The sequence below is a fragment of the Lipophrys pholis genome (assembly GCF_963383615.2).
Source record: "Lipophrys pholis genome assembly, chromosome: 14".
NCBI lineage: Eukaryota > Metazoa > Chordata > Actinopteri > Blenniiformes > Blenniidae > Lipophrys > Lipophrys pholis.
In genome coordinates, this window is record NC_137633.1 from 14,817,826 (window position 1) to 14,842,886 (window position 25,061).

At 41.3% G+C, this 25,061-nt stretch overlaps 1 protein-coding gene across 1 annotated transcript in view; it reads left to right on the top strand.

The window, feature by feature from the left end:
- dph6 (diphthamine biosynthesis 6) overlaps window positions 1-13,034 on the top strand; it is a 55,949-nt gene extending 42,915 nt beyond the window's left edge. Inside the window, exons 13-14 of the mRNA XM_080479754.1 lie at window positions 6,410-6,652; window positions 12,410-13,034. Coding sequence (XP_080335880.1) covers window positions 6,410-6,652; window positions 12,410-12,826 — 660 coding nt within the window. The 3' untranslated portion in view covers window positions 12,827-13,034. The remainder of the gene's footprint in view (window positions 1-6,409; window positions 6,653-12,409) is intronic.
- The last annotated feature ends 12,027 nt before the right edge of the window (window positions 13,035-25,061 follow it).

Genomic DNA, 25,061 nt, shown 5'->3' on the forward strand with positions numbered 1-25,061 from the left:
GCCAGTGTCACCCCCCCACACTGACCACACGTTGCCTCAACAATGGCTCATTATAGTTGTGTAATTTTGAATATTTCTCTAAATCCTCCGGCGTAATAACCATGCGTTTTGAACGTAAACATATGGTTTGTTTTCTGTGCAAACGTGTGTTTTTAGCGTTGACAGAATGCACTCAGAACTGCTTCGTACTTCTCTTTCTTTGTGCACTTCATACAGCTATTTATGTCGCCGTTTAAGTAACACTGATGTTGTGTGACAGTTGAGCATACAGGGGTTAGGCTCAAACTGGAGCACAAACAGGAAGAAGAAAAAAAAATACATTGGGGGGGGGGAGAAAAGAGAATAAATAGATTAAAAAAAAAAAAAAAAGGAGAGGAATATCTTTTCTCTTTCCCATGAAGCCCTAAACGAGAAGGCTAACGTGGTGAGCGAGTCTGTGGAAGGGAGAAAGGTTGTGGTTCTACTGAAAGGTTCGTATTTGTCGAAATGAGGTGTCAGAAGAGGCAGGATTTCCTCAGGGCGCGGCACAACATGAGCCCATTTCTTATCATTTCCCGCTCCCAGACGTGATCTGCTTTGAATTCGCTAATGCTGAAAGAACCCCACAGACTTGAAGCCAGTTCGAGATGAAATCGCAGCACACATCCCTGACAAACTGCCATCCACCGCACAAGGATTAAACGGTCGTTGCATATCAAACCCCCCACCAAAAAAGCTGCAATAATATATGCACTTAAATACGTTCACTAAAACTTCAACCTCAGTTTTTTTGTTTTTTTTTATCCCCCACATTTTCAACTGTTAGGAGTTATTTGCCAACCCGAAAATATTCAAAGAAGAAATGCCGGAGAAATTCTTGAAAATAAAAAAAAATTGTCAAATATATTTCTAATACGTTTTACACATGAACCACAAGGACATGAATGTCTTTACCCTAAGTTTGAGCTTTTTCATTACAAAAATAGTATTTTACTTCAAAAAATAAAAAATAGGTATTTCTTCTGCGTGGATCCGGTCAAAAACTGCTTAAATTCTGGGCTCCTGAAATATTTTGTTAATATTTCAGTCTGATAAAGTCTTTCAACTTCGGAGGATAATCTTTCTCTTATAATCTCTTTCAGATGTACTTGTCCACTCACCTTTACTCCAAAGTTAAGCTGTAAACAACACTTCAAACACATGGGAACGTTTCAATGAGTAAACCCGTCGCGGGTATTAATTACATTTTACTTTTAATTGTGAGCATTGGATACTGCCATTACTCCTTTTAGCTTGGTTACATGTGTCCTTGCAGAAGGGAAAAGTTACACCATATTAATCTAACCTATTTTACACGTTTTGTATTATCATTTTTCCCAGCTAAATTATGCATGAGGTCTCAATGGGGAGAAATGTGACCATTAGCATATCTGATAGGAGTGGTGGAGCCGTTTTCCACCTCTCTCTGTCCTTGGGACCAGGCAGAAAAACCTGACTGTTCGTCAATACCGGGTCATTTTATCCAGGCCAGCCCAGTTCATCTATACCTTTCCAAAGCTCTGCTAATGACACTTGGAGACATCCTCGACACAACGGGGGCCCAGAGGGCTCCAACACCCATGCAAATGTAGTCTAGCACTGTCTGGTCATCACTGGAAGCGCCGTTGACAAAAAAAAAAAAAAAAAAACTGCAATTAGCATCACCTCAGATACAGCAGTCTGAAACAAGACACTGTGAAGGGTGGGGAGCGGACACTTCCAGGCGCTTCCAGAGTACATTTACATGTATGTTGCGGTCTGCACTTCACAGAGATGGAAACTAAAAATGTCTGTGATGTTGATGACCTTTTAGACATATCGTCGCGTTTTATTCGAGAACCATGAAGTAAAGGTTCGAGACAAAAACACATCTCACACTACAAACTGCATATTATCACCCCAGTTTGTTTTTAAAGCTCAGTTGGTTTAGAAACGTACACACCTTTTTTTTTGTTTTTTTAGTTTTAAGTAAAAGCTTAAAGAACAATACAAAACGCATTCATTTGAACTTCATGGTGACACAGTGTGACATATTTTCTAACAATAAATCTGTTTGTATGACCAAACAATCTGGTAGCTGAGATGAATCAAATAATTGTAATAATCGGTTCCGACACGTTCACCAGCTCTTCAGAAATGTGATCGTTGAAAACCCTGGTTTACATGTTTCAGTCCATTATTGGATTTTTGTATGTTCTGAATTTCCCATTATATGTTTTGTTGAATATGGCATCACTTATAGTTTTAACATCACCTGGGTTTAAAATTCTCATTTCTTTTAAGATGAAATTAGTCTCCTCTTCACTCCTTTTCATCTTCTGCACCTGTCACTGTTTTTGTGAACTTCCTGAATACGTCATTTCTATTTTTCTACAATGTAAAAGAAGGAAATCAGATGAACATGGCCGGAGACACTGAAGTGCAGGGGAGAAACCTCTGCGTTGTCGTCCAAAGTCTCATAATCAGTTTCCCATATCTACATGATCAATTCAATAATTTGAAAACTCCAGAAATCATAATCATCAGATTTCTAGTATGCATGTAAATGAGCTCAATTACAATTTGTGGTTCCGGTTTATAATGTTTCTAACTAACTGTTTAAACTTGCCTAGTTTTGTATAAATCTTGAATTTGGGCTGCAAATTTCAGAGTCGTTGTCAGAAAGGTAAGAACGTGAATACGCGAGTGTAACATGGAGCATCATTTCACTGTAAATACTGGAAGACAGCATATTCTCCCTTTTCTCTGCGGGCCATTTAGACTGCTAAGGCTAGCATTTGAAAAATACTTACCTTGTTATAGAAAGTTTAATGTCACATGCAATTGTTTGACCCTTATGAATATTAAAGGTTCCCATCTCTGGCCTATTAAAAATGCATGTGGCATTGTGGTTGTTGATCACGTTTAGAACGCCCATGCAAATTGGACTGTCTTCCCTGTCAAGGCCTAAGATGAATAATGTAGTTGTGTTGTATATTCAGGGACACACCATTGACAGTCAATTAACAAGTTTGATTGGTGTGTGAACTCATTCTTTTGAACTGTTAATTTTATGTAAATAGTATTCGCCCTCCCTTCTCCAATGTCTCTCCCCCTCCCGATCCAGGTTGAGCACAGAGAGATGTTACCCCACCGCCACAAACCCCCAGATCCCCAATTCCACCTCCCACCAAGAGTAACCAGAGTGGGATCCTTAATAATTGATCATCACACACCTGCTTGGTAGAAGCTATGCAAGTCTGCCTTTAACAGTCAAGGGGGCCCCATGCTAGCCCCTTTTGATATTCAAATTGACAAATGGTAGCTGGCCTTTATGAATTCAAAATGTGGCAAGCTCTTTTCATGGGGACGAGCTTGTTAAAAGATTCTGGCCACCCATCCATCCTGATGGAGCTGCTCTTTGCCGGAGTGGATATGATGGCATTTGATGGCTCATAAATGGAATGCCAATGACAATTTGTTGTTGATGTGCAGGAATCTGGCTTTTATGTTAGGCAAGTCGTGGTAATGCAGGTTCTTGAGCAGATCGCGCTATACCCGGTAAGTGATCCGGTGATTGATCTGAATGGTTGAAAGCTGCGAGGGCCTTTATCCCTCCCTCCCTCCCTCCCACCCACCGTGCCCTCTCACTCACTCGCACTCCTCATACTCGTCTTCCCTCCATCTCTTGTCTTCCACACTGTCCCAGTAATTTGGAGCAGTGAAAGCTGAAGATTCATCAGAGTTGACAAGTGAACCCAGCAGCGCGGGATCATGGCAAAGCCATTTGATTAGGGAAATAGCCATGACTGTGTCTGCCCTCTAGCTAAACAGTTGTGTGGCTCATATTTTTTTTCTGCTATCGACATCCAGATTTCATACACTGGAGACAGGGGCAAATATTCAGCTTTAAATTTTCCACCTTTTGGATGAAGCATGCCTGTTCCAACTCTGGTTGGACTAATCCAAGCAACAAAAAAAGATGTGTTTTGAATGAGTCGGACGAAAAGGCCTTGGAGACCACAAGCCCTAAATACCACTCGCTCAACGCTCATTCTTGTAATTTCACCATGAAACGTGACATCCCCGGATGTGTCTTCACTAATCAGTATAAGACCTCGTCTTAGGCCGTGTATCAATTGATCCTCTCTGGAGATCTGCATATGCTCCGGGGTCTCGGCGATTCTCAGCATATTAGCAGCATCTGTTTGCATTGACCAACAGTGAGTGTCCGGCGCAAACTTAAACACCGGCGTGCCGCAGGGTCTCTAAAGACCTGACCTCCTTAATGCCACCGCTCATCCCCGTTCGCCTGTCTGCATTAAACAGATAGATTTTTTTCCAGGTTTCATTATTCAGGAAGCTTATTTCTAACCCAGGTATTTAACACAGAATTGAGCTTATTATCACATGCCTGATTGTGATTATAAATATCAGCCGCTGAAATATATTGGCAGGCTTCTCACAGGATACCTGCTTGAAAATGAGTTGTTGGCGATTGGATGCTGAGAAGCAGGAGAGGTGAAACTTTGTCATTAACGCATTGCTAATCAAACGTTTGTTTTTAATTATTGTTAATTTGGTTGTAGCACCTCTTTCTATTGTGCACGTCAGAAAAATGTCAAAGAGTGTAATGATTTGCTTTTTCTCTCGAGGTCTGAGTATAGATGGCTACGTTAACAGGGTTTAAGGATGAGAAAGATCTAATTAGATATTAATACTTTTTGCTTTACAAGTTGATTTTTACTTTTAAATGCAGGCAGGAGTTTTGGAATTTTCTGAAAGCGACTAAATAAAGTATTTTAATAGATAACACATCCCCCAGCTGTAGGAACCTTTTCCTTAGTTATGTTTGTTCTTGTTTTGAACTGCATCCATAGAAATGTATAGTTATTATGTTGATATGGCCCATTGCCATTCATGAATTAAAACCACTACTTTAACCCTAAAAGGATGAAAGCCTTTTAATAAAGTTTGTTCTCCTGTAGTCAAGCATTTGCCACATACAAAAACTGTTATCTCAGAGCTTTATTACAATGCCAAGCATGGATCAGTCTTTACTTGTGTATGACAGCATGAAACGAATGGGTAGAAGCCTTGGCCTGTAACCGTAGAGGATGAGTTTTTAGACACGCTTGTGGTTTGGCTCAAGGGATTTTAGGCAGTTGGTCCATTGATTAAGGCCTCTGACAGATTGCTGTGTCATCGATTGCCAAATTTTAAAGAGACGGTTTCCAGATAATTTTTCTGGCAACATCTTTTGATCTCTTGACATCCTCTGCGACACCACCATGAGGTCAATATTATGGCCGAAATGTCTTGACAAATGTTGGTGCCGTGAAATGTTTTCATCATGCTCTGCAGGGGTGGATTCATTGAAAAGAATTGCAAACCCGATGATAGTTTGTTCCAAATACCAAGCAAAACTGAAGGCATTCCGTTATCTAACATGAGCTCGTAGGGGATGCACCCCACCTCTCTGTGGGGCGAGGATGAAATCTATCTCCCACTCACAGTGATTAAAGTGACTTCACCAACAGGCTGGACAAAACACGTTGTAGCCGAGTGAAGCTGAGCTGTTGACTTTTGTGTATCAGGAATTAAAAGGTCTCAAGCGCAAAAGCAGATTTTGGGTTTTTTGGGCGGTGATGGCTAAAGGGTTAAGAAGCAAACTTGCGATCGGAGATTCACAGGCTTGAAACCTCTGCCCTTGACTCCCAACTTCTCCCTGGGAACTGCATAGTAACTGCTCACTGCTTCCTATAGGGACGGGTTAAATGCAATACAGCGTTCTTCTTTTTCATCTGCATGGGGAGTTTTGAGTTGATAGAACAGGTTATCTTCTCATCCCTAGGTTTGTAGTTTGATTCCAACCTGTCCTTTTGTTAAAGTATCCCTGTGGCGAAGATACTGAACCCCAGCTTCCTCCCAATGGCGTGTGAACCGAACACCTTCTTTAGCAACCATTGCCATTATTGTAATTGTGTGCACGAATGGGGGGATGTGACAGATCATGTAAAGCAGGGGTGTCAAACTAATTTTAGTTCAGGTGCCACATATGGCTCAAATGTATCTTGAGTGACCCAGATCAGTAAAATACTGCCATAATAACCTTTACATTTATACTATAAAGTTGTTCTACTGTGTTTTGTAAAAAGTTGGAAAAAGTTGAAGTTTTTGCGAAATGCTTTGCGATGAGTACCACAAATTACTGCAATCTCAACATAAAGCCAATTTTAATTATCCTTTTCGGTGCAAATCCAGTACAGTATTTGTAAAAATATGTTTTCCGATTAAATAATATGAGTTATCAACTCCAACTGTCCCTATTTTTTATCATGACAAGAAATCCATGGAAATGATGTATTGACACAGGCCCTACTAATCCTCCCTCTTATGTTCTCCTCGCCAGGTGGATGAGAATGTGTTCTGTGCTGGTCAAATTGCTCTGGTCCCCTGCACCATGCAGTTGGTAAAGGCTGCCACCGCCACGCAGGCCCGCTTGTCCTTCAGCCACGTAGAGAAGGTTCTGGAGGCTGTGATCAGCGGCTTGAGTCTGGCTCATGTTGTCCAGGCCCACTGCTACACCACGAGACCCCAAGACATCCAGACGATCAGGGCCGTTTGGGAGAGCATGCTGAGGAACGGAGAGAAGGTCAGCCACTGTTTGTGAAATATATGCCGGTGGTTAAGGAAAAAAGATCAATGTCTGGCTGTTTCATCATAGATGCAGAGGGAAATATTGATCATACTTATACAGTGTTGCAGCCATAGGATGAACACATTTTTAATGGATTAAAAGACAGAGGGTTCCATGCATGAGAGAATAAGTTAAAGTTGAGAAACGTCATATGGTATCCAAGTTTTTCAGAAGCCTTTCAGAATTGTGTTTTATAGTTGCGAAAAAAGGGAAGGTTTCTCGCCCCTCTCCGCCCCCTTGAGACCCAAGCCGCTGCTACTGATATTTACCAGTGAGTGCACTCATGAAAAGTTGATGATGTGGGAAACGCTGGTGTCTTTGATAATGTGGAGCTTGGCACAGAAGCAGATGTCTTCCTCAGAGCCTCCCTAATCCTTTGCCCCCACACACCATTTTGGAGCTCCGTTCAACTCTCAGAGCAGCTTATCCCCCTCTTTACCCCTCGTTCCCGCCACCTCCCTCCATCCTTCCCTCCATTCCACCGCCCCGGCTTACAACCCCTGCTCCATACATCTAATAGAGGCTCCAGTCTCCCTTGGCAGCCCTTCTCCTCCCACAGTAATCTGTCTAGCCGAGGGAATTGGGCCTCGGGGAGAGAGGCAGGAGCCCACCTCCAACATGTGGCTTGGTGTTGTGGTGAACAGTGTTAAGGACCGGAGGAAGAGTGTCAACTTTATGTCAGTTCACGGTACACTTTGAAATATCCGCCTATGTAAAACTCTAAAATGTTATTTAAAGCCAGAAATCAGCAGCCATTTTCGCAAGGCTTTTATCATGTCAATTCATGAATTCCAAAACGCACACTGAAGTTCACATGTACCAGGCAAGAGATGCTGACTTTTCTGCTAATTTGTTAGACAGATTGCGCCTTAATGCAACTCACAGTGGACGAGCACTATGGCAGTGGAGTGCCAGTTTAGCATACAGACCGAGTCATTCAAATAACAGGGATAACCCAGGGCAAAGCTTTGGGAGGTGACAAGACGAGGTTCAGATCAAAGGCCACTGAAGATGGACAACATCGTCCATCTGTTGTGCTTCAGAGCAATCAAAAATATGCATTATCCTGACCCAGGATCGCTACCAGGAGACTGCTATAGTTTCAGCTGACCCCTCGATTAAGCAGCGGGAATTGACAGCTCAGGGTGTCTCACCTGTAAACAGGTTTGAGAACTGAGCTGGTAGAAGGTGTTAGGTTACCAACGAACCCTCTCACACGTGCACGCAGGCACGCACACACACAGTCGTCCCCCCCCCCCCCCCCCTTTTTCAACTTCAGCCTCTTACTTTTGTCCTTGTCTCACTTCAAGTTCGAGAGCACATTAATAAAACACAGCAGAGGATACAGACAAGAAACCGTTGCGATTGGTAACATTTTAAGTTAGTGTCTAAGAACACTAATTCAACATTTTTCGCTTGAAAAGTATATATTATATTGTAATGCATCTCCCTTCATCTATCATTTGCATTCATTGAAGTACATCAGATCAAACCTAATACAGTGTTTTTGCCATTTTGGGATTATTTCATACAGATACACATGATCCAAATTGGCAACCCCATAAAAGCTCGACAAAAGCAGAATGAATGATTAGAGAAATATACTCAACAAGATATTTCTCACAATTTCAACAATAAAAAAAAAAAGAAGTGCTCTACTAAACAGGTAATTAAAGTTACTCATCTATATTAGTAGTAGTTGTCATAGTACATATATATATATATATTTTTTTTTTCCAAATTTGAACAAGTAGTACTAATAATTACTGCAATCTCAACATACCACCAATTTCAATGATGCACAATACAGTGAAACCCCCCCCCCCCATCTCTCATGCCATTTACAGCCTTTTGCATGCATGTTTTTAAAAACTCACCCTGACAGTATGGCATTGAGGCTATGCCTAATTTTCATGGCAGCATCACAGACATCTCAGCTTAGATCTTAGTGTTGTGTTGTGTCTGCTACTCTCAACATAGCTGTGTTTAAAAACAAAAAATCATTGCTTTCTTTGAGATTTTTACAATTTGCTTGGTGGGTTCATGGGCCAGATTGCAACATCTTGGCCAAAAGACTTTGTGCTTGACACCCTTGAAATAGAGTCACCCCTTGTGTGGTATCAGGTTAAGTCTTGACCTTGTGTATTGGGAACTCAGCCTCAAAATCCCGCTTCCAGCATGAAAATAAGCTCAGTCAGCATGAACCCAACTATGGCCTGCTGACCAATTGAAGCCAGAGAACCAATTATTTTTCCTTTAATTGATTTGCCTACATTGGTTCCCCTACTAAAAGCTTTACAAAACTTCCCTGGGATGACCATTGCACACATCCTGCTTTTACAAAAACATATAATCTATATGTACTACACTCAAATAATGTGTATAATAACCTAAAATTTTATCAAACTACTGTCAAACTATATATTCTCCACCTCCAAAGAGTGATCTGGCATAAGTCATATTTATAGATTATCAAAGTATATTACACAGTACTGCACACTTTACCTTTTTATGTGCATTTTTTTTGCATGATATGAAATAAAAACACAGATGCTACGTGTGTCTGTGAAGCCACAGGGCCATGTTGTTGTTATGCATTGATAATTTCTCTAATCAGGTGGATAAGGAAGCTTGCAGGGTTAATTGGGAGCATACTAGAGTCGCTACAAGTGTGAAATTGTATTTACGGTGCATTAAACCACAAAGAGCCTGTTTGTCTGTGTGCATGGAAGTGTGTGTGTGAAAGGTTTGATGAACAGGGAAATGTTGACGTGATAAGTCAATACATGTTAAACTGACATCCCTTGACGGAGCGATAAATTCAAAAAAAAATAAAAAATCTAGCGGAGCATAATGCTGCTCTTAAAAATAGAGGGGAAAAACCCTTCTAATTAGGACTTATTCGAGCCAGATTTGCAGTTGAAAGACTTTATCTGCTGCTGTAAACATATTTTTTTAAGTCTTACTTTGACCTTCTCAAGTAACCGTGGCCACTTCTAAAATGCCCTCATATCCTTGAACTTCCCTTCGACCCCCCGGACTTAGCCCCGTGTGTTTCATTTACACAGTCTGACGAGCCTCAGAGTGGGATCCTAAGAGGAAAAAAGAGCGAATGAGAGCGCGAAAAGAAAGGGATATTATAGCAGACTGACAGCACTACAGTAAGTGCTGAGACACAGAGCCACATGCTGAAGGCGTCCCGCTGGGCAGGAAATGTAGGGGAACTGGCTAAGCAGCGCAGTCCCATCAGCTCCCCGCTGTTCTCCGCCTTTACACCACTTCCTTATTACCGTGTTTACCGTTCGGCTTTCACGCCTCTTGGCCCTCCAGCCCGCCACACGCTCCAGGCACATGGACACGAGTTAGAGGGAGGAAAGTGGGGAGAAAGAAAACAAACATAAAGAGAAGCAGGTCACACCCCATCAGTGTGGAGAGCTGAGCGCAGCACATTCGAACGACATGCGTTTACCTGCTGTCTGCAGAGTGCAAAACGGAGGGAAATGGCTGTATGCTCTGGAAATGAAGTGGCATGAAGTAATGAGATGGATTGCGTTAAGTGGCCGGTCTGGAGAGGAACTGAACCGTATACCCTCGCGCACTCTGCCACATGCCAGCCCTCAGAACTTGCCACTCCAGCACTCAGCTCCACCATATATCAAACTTTGCATTTTATCGAGTTAATTTAATCAATGACTTCTGGGCAGGTAGGATCGAAAGTGTTCCCCTTTCTCTTTCTTCTGCCAAAGAAGCACACAGTAACAGAGCTGTGGGGACACATTGAAATAGACACACGCGCTCTCCAGCACATCACTTCCACCGAACAGCTGAACAAACTTTCCACCTAATGCAGCACTGTGGTAGACGCATTAATAAAAAAAAAAACAAACATAGACTGATGTAACCTCGTCCGACAGCTCTGACAAAAAGTCAGCAACTGTGCCGCCACAATAAAGTCCTGCCAGAGGCTGGAGCACCGCACTGAAGTCCCCTGATCTCCGAGCAGACGGTCGGTTGGGTATAGTACCTTGCCACCCCAGGCCTGCAGGGTGGCCTTTAAGCCTGGCTGAGCAGGACCCCCGTGTCCTGTCACTCCTTTCCCCAGTTCCCACTCTCTGTTCCATGTTCAATCACTATTGACAACTGCAGAGGCGGTTCCCTCTAGGAGAATACCTAGCCCTGTGCCAGAAGTGCTAATATAACATTTATCAAAGCGCCGGCCATGTATGTGTGCTGTCACTTGGTGTGACATGCTAAGAGGCCCGTGCTGACATGGTTATTGTTCTGCTCCCGTGCTTGTTATTGTTGATCAGTGGAAGCCAGTTCTCTTCAAACTAAGCAGAGTGAAGAAATCTTAGCCTAACCTCTTCACACATTGAAGACACCTGAGTTTTTTTTGTTTTTTTTCAGTTGTTTTGCTCCTTGAGGCGAGGGGGTTAGCTGTTGATACACAATTAAGCGTTTGCTAAAGTTTAATCTGAAGGTAAGTGCTGCTCCAGTGAATCTGGCGGATTGGGTCATGACAGTCCGTCTTATGGAGGGACAAAGAGGCCGCCGTCTGCTCTTGTCAATGATTTCTCTCTCTCTTTCTCTTTTTCTTTTTTTGTAAGTGAATATCAAAATAAAATGTAAGTAACCTGTTATTATTCTGCACTTACGGAGTAGGGTGTAAGTGGATGAAAATTGATCCAGCAAATTGAAAAGGGGGTTAAGTGTTTTTGCCCTATCGACTCCAACTGAAATGACGGTTATATAAAACACTCATTTCTCTCCCATTAGCAGATGAAGCCACGGCCAAGTATTATTAAAGGGCCACATTGTAGCAGTGCTCTAAGACATTTTGCTACTGTTAATGGCCCTCAGTCCAGAGGAGAAAAAAAAAACTAAAATCAAGAAATATTTGGCTCTGCAGATAAAATTGAAGCAGTTTTCTACTAAAATGTACACAGTGAAACCTCCATAACACTCTGTGAATGATCATCTCGGAAAGGTCCGAGAAGTCGTCCCAGGAAAAGGACTTTTCATGTTTTGCACACATTGAACGCATTTTTTGCATTTTATCCACAGGGGCTGCGAGCTACACGGATTCCCTCGCCATTGTTTGTGCACTTTCATTACCACAAGGGTCACCCTCACAATCTCACGTTAATTTATGGTCTTGTCAGTCCGTCAAGTAAAACGCCTGTTCAACTGCTGCGCGGCAGCGTTTCTCTGATGTGCTTGACAATAATGTTGATGAATTATGGTGTATGTGTTGTATGTGCCAACATACCCTGCATCTGATGGTCGTGTGTTGAAAAGTTCATCTTCTCCTTAATTAAACTAAAACACTGAAATGTCTATTCTAAGATACACACATAACAAGCCTTTGATTTTATTTGTATTCCTGATCATTTTAGCTGAAAAGTCATGAAAAGTAGAGTAGAGAAATAACGGACAAAACAATTAACTTTTCCTTTTTATTTTAAATTTTTTTAATAGATACACTTGTATATACTATAGGTCTAACTCCACATAGCTTCCAAAATGCCTATGGTGAAGCTTTGTTGGTAACATTTCTGCAATGTGCTTTAAAGTAACGCTGATGGAGTTGTGTTTCAGCAGCCACACTGTGCTTCTCAGCAGGAGGGCCATACATTTGAGTGTAACGCGCCGCACAACGTTTTATATCATGTGCCTCCCATTTCATTTGAATACCATCTGTTTTCATTGCAGGACTTGTTGTGGGAACCTCAGATCAAACCGGTCCCATTACTGGTGGTCGTGGTACCTGCTTTACCCAAGGGTGCGGCTGTGGAGCTCCATGCGACTGCAGTTCAGGACGATCCCGCCAAAAGGACGTCCAATCTCACGACGACTAAAGTGGCGCGTGGCTCCATTGAGTGCCACTCCCTATTGTCTGCTGACGGACGCACTGCTTCAATTTCTCTCTCCCTGGCTGTTCCCGCTGATGATGTGGAGGTCACTGATGTGCAGCGCGTCGTGGACGGAGTTGGCGCTGCATTCAGGGATGCCACAAAGACGATGGACGCAGAGCTGCTGCCACAGTGCGCGAGGCTGTTCTACAAGTATGACCACGCTCTAGCACTGGAGATTGTTAAAGGTATTTTTTCACCTTGTGGTCCTATATAAACGATTTAGTGAAACACACACTAGGATATGTAAAATTACAGGTTCCTCAGCGTATAATACTCCAAAAGTAAATATTGCTGATGATTGTCGTAACCAATGATGTACTAATTGGCAAGAATTTGGGGCCATTTTGAATGTAATAAAGGGAATAATGTAATTAATTGTCAATAACATGATAAAGTAAAGCATAAGTGTGAGAGTTTCCTGCATAATATGTGTCATCAATGAAAGAAAATGATCTACAGTACTTACTGAATCGTTAAAAAGGAAACTGCACAAAACCTGCAAAAACTACTTTTTTTATCCTCAAGAAATGCAGTGCTACTTTGGTAGTAGAGCAGTATTAGCTGCAGTTACTACAGTTTCAAAAGGATTTTTTTAATGCTACACCTGGAAAAGTGTTATTACGCTAACGGTTCCAATCTCCTATTACACTATTGGCACGTTATTGGCTCTATCACATTTAAAATAGCCAAAATTATTTCTTTATTGGTCATTATTACATTAGTAGTTGTCACTGGCAGCTCAAAAATTGACACTCATTGTTTACCATGATTCAATTGATCCAGCGATACCTCCTTAAAATCATTTTTACATACGAATAAACCAAAATATTTGAAACCTTTTTGCAGGTTTTAATTTTCATCTCAGTGCATAAGGCCATTAATTATCACAGGTATAATCGTCTTTCTTCTGTTTGTTGTTCATATGCCATGAGTGTTGAAAATATAGAAAAAAACAATTAACCGTTCAATTATCTATTTTTTTTCATCCCTCGACCCCTACGTCATAAAAAGAATGAAGGCTAAACACTATCTGCTGCACACAGTCACTTCATTCGAAGTGGTCGAATATGAACTTTCATTAAAAACGACTTAAATCAAATGCAAAACGCAGCACTTCTGAGTTGCACTGCTGTCGCACGTCCAGCTCCACACCCACTGCATTAATGAAAACAAAGCCACAGCCCGTCTCCGCTCTCCCTTTCCACGGAAAGTTTGGGCTTACTTTGATTAAGTCAACATGAAGTATTGAAGGAAGCAGCTCCTCCAGAGGATCTTCTCTTGTTCCTGTGTTTAATTATTGTAAGTCGTTTGTTGTGTCTGCACTGTGTACAGTAACCCAAGCAGCTGGCACGCTCTTTTGTCATCATTACACTTTTATACGCCGCCATCTCCTGCTCCCAGGGTTCTAGGTTCTCGTCAAGGCAAATGCGGAGCGGTATTTGTTTTATCCTGAGAGATGTTCTCTCTGAGGGAAAAGGGCGATGAGCACATCGATCACGCAGGCTTAGCTGTCAAGTCATCGCCGAAGCAGTCAATTAACATTTTTGAACGTGTGCCAAAAAAGGCTTCTAGCTGTCATTTTTAGCCTTGACATAACTCATATTTCGACGAAGTGAGATTTTCTCACCAGTAACAAATGGGGGGAAATGCATGACAGTCAAACAGTGCTATTTATTTTGGTGGTTAATTATATAATTATGGATAAACTAACTTTTTTTTTTTTTTTTTTTTTTTAAATATATACTGCCTCCGATTTATGTGTGCGGTCATCCACAACATAGGTAAATTTTAGCAATGACACGTTATCATCAGATTTTCCATTACGGTGTTGGTAAAAGTGAAGATTTTATAAATGTTATCGGGTCATTGGTAACTGGAGCAAAAGCCGCTTTCTTCTCCACCCTTGACAAGCAATTTTTTCCCCCCCTTGATTATTGACTGCACAGGCTGCTTCCCTTAAACCATCGACTGACTCATCATTTGGCTGGAATCCGTTACCTTACAATGCATGCACAGCTCAAGTCCTCCAAGCCCGCCCCATGGGCGTTTTTATGGGTCACAGCCAATGCTCATCGGGTGATGAATCCAAAAAGTCAAAGGAGGAAAAGTAACACCTCGGGCGTTAGCCACCACGGCCTCGCAACTGCCGCCTTCAGACAGACGACACGGGGGCAAAATGTGACTGCACACCCCCCCCACCCCCCCGCTTTCATTTACTTGCGTTAGGATTCACAGCTGATCGACGTGACATATGGTTCAAATGAAACCTTTAAAACATCTTGTCTCAACTTGTTACTTACGATAGAGAGGTTCCCTTCAGGACGGGACCCTGCGAGCCAACAGAAACTTCTACTTAATAAAGTCGCGGGGTATTTCCGTGTTTTACTCAATGGATTGGATTTAACTGCTCATTGCAAAGTATGCTAATTGAAAAAAAGAAACTACAGGTGTGATGAAATTTGCTATATTTATCTTAAAAATAAACATTAAAAGCTGTTGAATGTACACCAAAAGGTTGCCATTAGACATCTACTGTTGTTTGGAAGTATTTGGACCTGTAAGGATTAACGTGATTGGATTCAACAAGATCCGCTCATATTCTATGATCTCAAAATAAATGACATTTCATGTAGACAGTGAGCTGTAAATAGAGCTCATCATTTCAATATTTACTCTAAAAGCTGCAATGTGACATGAAGAAGATACATGTCATATATTGACAGTGTTACGAAATGATTAATTCATTATTGGTATTAAGTTAAATTTAGGATGTAATGCAAGATGAAAACCACAGAAAAATGAAATAAAATTTAAGTTTCTTTTAATTGTTTTTATTGTTTGTCTGCCATCAAATTTTCCTAAAATGTCGGTTTGCGAGAAAACCAATGTGTTCGTATGACTTATATGATACCACAGAATCATGATATGTGTATTCACTGCTTTTTATCAATCGCAGAGCTGCTTTGAAGAAAGGTGAGGCAGCGCCCTCCTTCTGAGTTCCTCTGGCTCCACTGCACACCCTCAGTCCCTCGGCCTCCGCGTTTATTCTCCTTGGACTAAATTACCAATTTTCACGAGCCAACACTTGCTAATTACCACCTCGTTTACCGGTTAATGTGACCAGTTTGGGAGTCAGTGTAGCACAACTAAAAACCACTGGCTCTGGGCCTTGGCCACTGCTTAAAAGCCCCATAAACCCAGCAGGCATCGTCCATTCCACACAGGGCAAGCCTTTTCTTTGCTTTCCACCACACTTCACCGACACCCCGCCTTCTCTTCACTTAGGCTTCTCAATATTTATATATATCTCAATCTGTGCAAACAGCAACAAAAAAAAAAAAGAAAAGAAAAATTATAATAATGCTTGTTAATGTTTAGCGTGAAAGGGTAGTTTGTGGACATTAGTGATGGTCTGGTTTTTAAAACACATAGATTTAACAGCTTTTCAGCCCTCTGTGTTTGCTGTGAAGCAGAATAATGGCTGGTCCTCTTGGGTAGATGGTTAAGTCTCATCTAATGCTAATGTGATGGCTTTTTGAGTCTCACAGCCTCTGACCACCGGGCCTCTCAACAAGGCTCCCCGCGTCGCCCAAAGGAGGGAGGGGGGTGGGGGGTGGGGGGGCAAGAGACACCATGGGAAGGGGATTGCGTTTGTAATGGGATGTGCTCGTAGGATTTGTTGTGGATTTTACTAAAGCATTTATCGAGATTGGAGAAAAGAAGTCTGTCTTTACACGCTTTTCATTTAAAAAGAAATTTAAAATTTAAAAAAAACATACTGAATTGCATGGTCATTCATGTCACCTTAACCCCCCCTCGTGTCTCTCGTTCACACATGTATTCATGCCCGCATGCACAGACAGCGGAAGAGAGCCAAAGCGAGGGTGCAATTATTTCCTATCGGCCGGTACAAAGATTAAAACATCCTGACATGAAACAGGCCTGGGGAGCTCAAGGTATGATGAAGGGTGCGTTTCTTCTCTTAATGAAACCATCCTCTGTCTGTGATCTCCCTCGCTCGTTCAGTTGTCAGCGAGCCATCTCCAGAGGATCCTGCTTCCCGGGGTATGCTACATGCTCTGATAACACATATTTAGGCTTTTAATGCCCTTTAAAAAAAAAAAAAAAAAAGGCCTGCGTGCAAGTGGGAGCATTTTAAGCTGCAGCACATATTAGCTAATTAGGGTGTCGGGACTCTTTGTGGGAGTGTTTGGCGTGCTGGGTGTGCTTCAAATGAAAGAGAATGAGCTTTTTTGAAATGATGTTGGACTGACCTTATAATCTTTATGTCTTTATGACCATGTCACTTTTTTTTTCTTTTTTTTTTAAATAAGTTCACACACAAGTCAGATAGCAGTCCTAGAAGATTGATTTACTGGTAATTGTCTTACAAATTGCAATTTCCTTGTAAAATATGTTGTAAATATATTTAAGTTTATACTTGGAATAGTTTTTTTCCCAAATCGTGTTCCTGTATTGTGGAGATGCCTGTCCACAAAGACCACACCCAAGTCCCTTCCAACATGCTGTTAAATCAAAAGAAATCAGACAGGACAGTCAGCCATGAGACAGGAACACTTGTGACCAATTAGTGCACACAGCACAAGAGGGATGGAGCTAAATCCCAGCTGGCTGCTGCTAAATAGACAGCCTGTCATCAGGACCAGGCTCTGAGACACTCAATGAATTCTCACATGTCCACTGTCTGTCTGTAGTCCAGCCACACACAAACACTCATGCATACACTAACAACATGTCTCAGCTCCAGTAAAGCTGAGTGGCAGTCCCAACACAGCTTCCTAACATCCCAGCTCAGCAGGAGCAGAGGATCCATTCCTCGAGATACTCCCAACAAGCTGCTCTGTTGTCCAGAAGGGCAATCCCCCCCCCCCCCCCCCCCCCCCCTTTTCCTTATGTGTGTGTTTGGTTGTGTATAGATTGGTGTGCAACATTAGGAGGGGGAGGCTTGAGTTCAGGCCTTGCTGACCATATGTCCGCACTGCAGGAAAATGAATGGGGTGGGAGGGGGGTGAACGGCCACAATCTGCCAAGTATTTAAGAATGCCAATAATTTGTAAACATGTCCCCCACTCTCTGGTCAAAGGGGTTAAGTGCAGCCTCTGTTCTGGGACAGCCCCAGTGGGGAAAGCTATATTAGAGGCTAGTGCCCAGCTCCAGTTAAAGTTCTCATGAAACTAACACCTCCCTGTTCTTTTGCCCTCACCTCCTAATCTCTCTTCCCCACCTCTCCGTTTCAGGACTTGGGGAAACCTTCAAGCGCAGTCTGGCTGAATCCAGTCCAGCCGTGGCCCCGGTTCCAGTCCTGGACTTGCCTGACTCCCAGATCCTCCACCTGTCCTGCTGGCTCAGTTTATAGAACCACAGCCAGAGTCAACAACCCAACTCCAGCGACCCACAGCACTGGAATTCAGTGGGGCTTTTTTGAAGGAGTGCCTCTGACAGCCCATCACCCAGTGACTTACAACATGGCGTCAGCTGATGTGGGAAAGAAAAAAAACTGCATATCCCCACATTCATAATGGCCGTTTGCTACGGCTGATTGTTGAAAACGCAAAGCTGTCCACACGTGCCCTTTCATAGTGTTTAGTTTTGAGGATGTGTTTATTCCATCTCGCACCCCAGAACGCAGGCCTGTAATCCACTTTGTCATCCACAGGAGTTTAGGCTGCAGCAGCTGCTACTCTACCTCACAGACGAAGCTCGTGGAATGTCTTTAACCTACAGCTACATGCCATCAGACTGAAGACCGCAGTCTACAAAAAGAGACAGCAGCAGTGTCTCATTCCACGAGGCGATAAACTGTATCCCCTGATATCCCACCGTTTCGGGTGGAATTTCTCTTAGCACGCAAGCTAACACCCCTCGTAAAGGCCTAGCACCACCGCTGACACCATCTGTTCAGTTGTAAACCTATAGATTTACTGTGTGACTGCTTTGTGACCGTGTGTAATGTGTCGGGATGAGCCGAGTGTGTGTTCTCCCTCTCCCTCATGCTTCATGGGACTCAAGGTGTGTTATTATTGTGTAATAGGCAATCAGCAGCAAGCACCTGAAAAGATTAAGCCTCTTTATGTTTTCTATTGATTTTGGTGCAGCCTGGTTAATGGCAGCAGGGGGACACTGCCACACACAGCTGCAGGGCCCGTGTGGGTTTCTTCACTGCGTGTGTGTGTGTGTGTTTGCGTGCGTGCACTGGAGGCATCGTCAGCGGACACAGAAAATAACACAATTAACCATTGCTCCTGGAACATTTCTTTTCTCAAAGATCATGAACCGTATTGATAATCTGAGTTGGAATGCATCTCCACTCGGGCTATTCTCTTCATCGCACTCGTGATGGCACTGGAGTGGAGGGAGCTATTGATCCTCGCCCGCCGCCGTGTTGTTTTGAGTGTTGTTATCAAAAATTGAACAACAGAGGCAGCCAATAGAGCCTGGAGATTTTTTTTTTTTTATTCTTATTTTTTTTTTTTATTGAGCCCTGAAAAACACAAACAAGCAATTATTTATGAGAGGGAGCAAGACAATGCCCCATAAATATACAGTGTGTGTAACACCTGTTTTAAAGGGTCGCACCAGGCAGATTCTGATCTTTTGATTGATGCAGCTATAAGTGTTGTTGATGGAGTGCCTTTATGATGACGCCTATATGTCATTCATCAATTCTAATTGTTTTTAGCTCTCTTATTTCACTGCAAGAAGGTCCCTACTTTGACTTTAGGCTTCGAGGGCCCTTCCTGTGTGTAGTTTGCCTGCTCTGCCCATGTATATGTGGCTTCGGTCCGAGGACGCCGTTATCCTTTCACGGTCCAAAAAGATGAATTTCAGGTCTTTCTCTCTTCATTTTGTCTGTGATGGATCTTCTCCAGTCAATATGGATGGATCTGTATTTGATCATATTTTCATAATAAATTAATAGCTTTGCAGAAATTGCTTGTTTTAGGAAGTGTTCTTTATAAAAAAAACATTTGTCTACATCAGGAGTGTCAAACATAAAGCCTGTGGCACAGAAGAAGCTCCAATCTGACCCGCCAAACCATTCTGCAAGCTTCAAAGAAAACCTTGACTTGAGACCCGAGATGAGAATACGTTTTTTTAATTCTGGACATTTCACTGTATTTCGGACATTTCACTGTCAAACATAAAATGTGTTTGACACCCCTGAACCTAATCAACCTAAACCACTTTTACCAAGCAGCCTAATCGAGTGTGTTCAGAAACCTTGCATGTCCTCTATTAATTCTTAAAAGATATTTATCACTGAAAAATATGTAGAGGACCTGGATGATTACCTGGGTCATTAATACATTATAACTGAATCTGGGGACTGCAATCCTAGCCCACTCCTACCAAGAATGGATTTTGTGTGTGTGGGTTGTATAACCTATGTAGAGCATGGCTGGATGGATGGATATCTGAACCTGCAAATGTTCCAAAGTATTTCTGATGGTGGAATAACAGCAGAAATATTCAAATGGAATCCACAAGTCACAAAACATTTTATGAAAAGGATGAGCCCTTTTGTAAATACTAAGAAGCACCGGGGCTGGAATTCATTGCATGTCGACCACTTGTCAATTACTCGCTAAAATATTACATTTTGTTTTTGAGAAAGCGTGTTTTCATACTGACACGAGCAAAGCCACAAGTATATCTTCACTGCCTCATCGTAACCAATGTGATGGCCTCTGGCAGACACATCTCTTTGTGTCCTTACCACTGTGCCTCCTCACAAAATGAGTAAAGACAGGGTGACATTTATTTTTTTTTTTTTTCATGTGTTTTGTCAAATGTACATTTTTCCACAAAGCTGACCTGCAACCACTCTGCAAACAAACTGGCTGCTGTGGCTAATATTGTCCTTTGTGTGCAGTCTGAAAGCCTGCGGCTCTTGTCATTGTGGCCTTGCACATGGACTTTAACTGTGTGTTTCTTCCTCCAGGCAAACCCAAGCTGATGTGTGTGACTCTCTTTCCCCCATAGCGACCAGCTACAGCAGGGGAGCCAGCTCAGGAGCAGCCTCGCCACATGAAACGCCTCCTTACATTGTGGTCTGTGTGCCTCGCTGAATGTGGTTTTGTTTGTTTTCATCTTTCAATCCATTTTTTTGTTTGTCTATTTGTTTCATAATGTATTGTTTTCTTACCCTGACATTTTGTGAAAGCATGTCTTTATGGCCACAGCACTGACTTAACCAAACTTTGTCAGTCTGCTGAACTGGTGAGCCAACAAATGCCATTGGGCGGTGTTTGCTGACCTCTTGTGGTCAGTGTAAGAAGTGCAGTTTCTACTTAGGAGCGCTCAGTAACATTAGTACAAATTAATTCTTGTAAAAAATTTTTTTTAAAAAAGTCATATTCTCTCTACAAGAGTTTATGGATATTTTGTCTAAATTTAAACATGTGAAGGTTGTGCTTTACTAAATATTTATACATTCGTCAAACAAATGTTATACAAATGTCACAACTGGTTATTTCATTCTTTTCAGTGAAATGTGTGGGTATTTATGTTCAGTGTAGTAGTTCTCCTTTTGCATATTTGGGCTTTCTGGCAATCCAGTATCTCCCACAGTCCAAACACACTTGATACTTGATGATGACTGTGTCTGGATGGCGGATGGACGGGAAACTACATTTTCTTCCACAATTCGCGACACTTCAGGTTATTTCATCAGCCACTCTACTTGCTTTATCAAGGTAATAGTAACAGATTGAGAATATACCAACACTGTGTGAAACCCTGGAACAGCCCAATTCAACAGCTGATCACAGCTATAGGCAATTTAGAGTCACCACTTAAAATAACAAGCATGTCCAACCGGGACTTGAACCAAGGACCACTACACCACACTTAATCTAATTAATAATCAAAGCATAAAACCTGTGCTACTGCATTATAGCACATATCTCACAAACAATACTGGTGATATGGCCACAGACTATATTCAGAATTAAATGAATTTATATCATATCAGTCACTTCCTTTTACTCCTGGTACACAGCATCCTTGTTTCCATCTCGAATCATTAGAAACTCAGTCATGGCTTCAACAGTGGAAGCGTTAAGCAACAACTACTTTTCTTCCTTCCATTTGAATTCAAACGTTCACACTTTCTCCTTTTGTGCTTTGAACTGGCTTGTTACATGTTTTAACCCCTGCGAGGACGATTTATAGTTTCAGTGAAAGGATCAGTGTCAATAACTGTCAAATCCATCTGATATAAAAATTTCAACGAGATTTCATAGTGCTTCATATTTTATACAAGGTAGTTTCCGACTCAAATTGTAGTACAAGCTGATTTATGCTCTCGAGTTAATATGAAACTTGTGTATCGACACTGAAAAACATTGTAAAACAATATCAATAGTTATAGATAACAACAGTTGCAAATATATAAAAATAACACTTGTCTAAAAAAAATAAAACAGCCTCATAGATGAATGCTTTTTCTCTTTTTTACTCACAGGTGGCTAAACATTAAGCATGTTTGTAACAAGGATGGAGTCAGACGTTAGTGTTTCAAAGTCTACAGCACAAAGTAAAAGGGATTGTTAAAAAAAATTTTTAAATTAAAATGCAATTTCTGGGAAACGCTTAAGCCCAATTCTTTAAACGTGAGAACACTAAAGACTAAACCAAGCTTGAGAAAACGTTTCAGAAGGAACTGACTCAGATCAATACACAAGCTAAGCAACGTACAGCAGAAGTTCAGCTTCTCAGGACTTTTCCAAACAGAACTAAACTGAAAGAACACGAAACAGCATTATGTTGTGAATAACAATCTCACCTCACACGCGCTTTGAATTCAGGCTTTCAGGCCTTTCTGCGCTGCGTTTGCATGTTCTCCCTGTTCACGTTTGCATGTGTGAATGCTCTAGTTTCCCCGCACAGTCCTGAAACATGCTTTTGGGGTTGATTGGTGACTCTAAAATTGCTCCAGGTTTAAATGTGTACGTTTGGTTGACTGTCTCTCTGTGTTCGTCCTCTGGATCTCCATCCTCAAGCCAATTCTGGGTAAAGCGGTACAAAAAGATGAACGGATGGAGATAGGTGGCATAGGAAATGATGATGGAAAACATTAAAACAGGGTCCACCTTTAAAATCCTTTCAAATAACACTATGAGAAGAAACAGTGAAAACATTCATCAAAGCACCTCAATCAACGAGCTGATATCCAAGAATCACTGTTTGTCGTCCATCTCTGAGAAGTAAATTTCAAATATTTGGTTACTCACTCTACGATATGACAGAAGGAGCAAACGCTTCATATAAAAGGCTATGAACACAGACTGCTTAACATGATCTATGACTATATTCATACAGGAATGTTAAATACCAGCCAACTGCTGGAGAAGTGCATTTAAAAGCTTGCTTGCCGAGTTTGAGTGTGGATGCCGGAAAAGAGCAGTGAGAGACACAGTCTGCCTGTGGTCTTCATCAGACAATAGACAGAGAAGAGCGGGCAGTGCCAGGAACAGGCTCGAAAAAAGGAGAGTCGGGATTAATGAGGGGAAAGACAGAAGCAACATTGTAAACACACTACGAACTCCCACAGTTATTCATTCACTTCTGAGCCTTCCCTTTGAAATAAATGAGCTGGTTCAGGAGCCAAACAATGCAGCTCCACTTTTGTCACGACAGTCTATTTGTCTGAAAGTCACAGCAAGCGGTTAAGTGATGCCCTGATCCGCTCTGTGTTTGACATCCGATGAAGTCAAACCGTGTGAATGATGCGCCGCGTCTGATGACGGGACTTCACTGAAATGTTTGTTCTGCCTCAAAACAACTGTTTAAGCTTTAACCCTTGAAGAGACGAGTAACCATATATAGTCACTTTCAGTTTGTCTTGCTTATTTACAGCAGACTGATGGGAGTTATTAACAATTACAGAACGCTGATTGAAACAGTTTTTTTTCTGCAGGACACAAGCACCATGTGGAGAACAGGACGAGACATCAGGATGATGGAAGCTTAATGAAGACGTACGATGACTATCAGTTGTGAACTACAATGTCTTTTCAGTCAGTTTACAAGTTAAAATTTCCCCCTAAATTTGCATATAATTAACTATATTTGCTTTTTTTTTGAAGGACTAAGTCCACAAACTGAAGAAATTCAAAAAAGTACATCTTTGAATATTCTCCATTTCTAAATGTTTGACCTATAAAGGGTTATGGGATATTTGTGTGACCCTTAACCTTTAAAACATATTATCTTATTCACAGATGTGTGGGAAAATATTTCCTATTGCATGTACATTTCAGAACATACTAGCTGATAATCATGATGACTTTCTGTAATTTTAACGTTAAGTCTGAAATACCCTGTTTAAATTATGACAGTCTTATATAAATAACGATAGTATTATGTATATAAACAGGTTTTTAAATCCAAATGAATTAAGGAAGATATCTAAAACCTTTGGTGTCAGAGGATATAAAGATGTACTTTTCTGGAACTATATTGAAAGGGAAAAAAATACCTATTTTTCCAAAGACATTAAGTCATTTGGTGTTGCGTGTGCAACTGAGTTGAGATAGCCCTTAATCAGTTTTAATCAATGAGTGATAAAAACGTGTTTTAATTCTAATAAACTCATTTGGTGACTTTGTGAAAGTTTCTAATTATTTTCAGGACCTTTTTTCTTGACGCTGGTCCGTCTCGGTTTCTGGAAAGCTTGACCTCATACACCCGAACAGTGAATGTCAACTGGGCCACAGACAATTGAGAAAAAGTTGCTTGAAAAGAATCGGCAAACCCAAACTTTTCCTCACAGAGTTTTGACTTTTTTTCCATCAGTATCCTGACATTTTTCCTGACATTCAAGTCTTTGGCTGTCACTGAAATAAACAAAAACCTTTTTATAAAGAATTATGTCTATACATCCATTTTTATTTTTAAAGTGCTTTCACAAAACCATGGTTGAAAGTTGAAACATGAGGAGTATAACGTCAAAGAAAAGACATAAATCAACATAAGGAAAACAGTTATAGAATATAATGGAGACAGGAATAAAAAGACTAAACGAAACGTAAAATCAATAAAAAAAATGAAAATCAATTAACACCAGATCAATATCTGAGTAAAAGTAAGTATTCAGATGCATTTTAGAAGTACAGAAATAAGATGTCTGTATGTCTATATGAATTGTTTTGTAATTCTAAATTTAGTTGAATGTTAATAAATATATGTAAGAATGTGGGTAACTGAGCTAATATAATAATAAAAACACACGGGGATATTGAAATTCAACTTCTACCTACTCGTTTAATAACTTGTTTCTAAGTACGACTCGAAATAAAGTCATTAATTCATTATCACTTCATCCATTCATTTTATTTTTTTTTATTCTTTTTTTATTTGACAGACCCCGGAACGGACGACGAGTCGTGTGATTGTTTTCGGGGACGACCTTGTGGGACGTACCC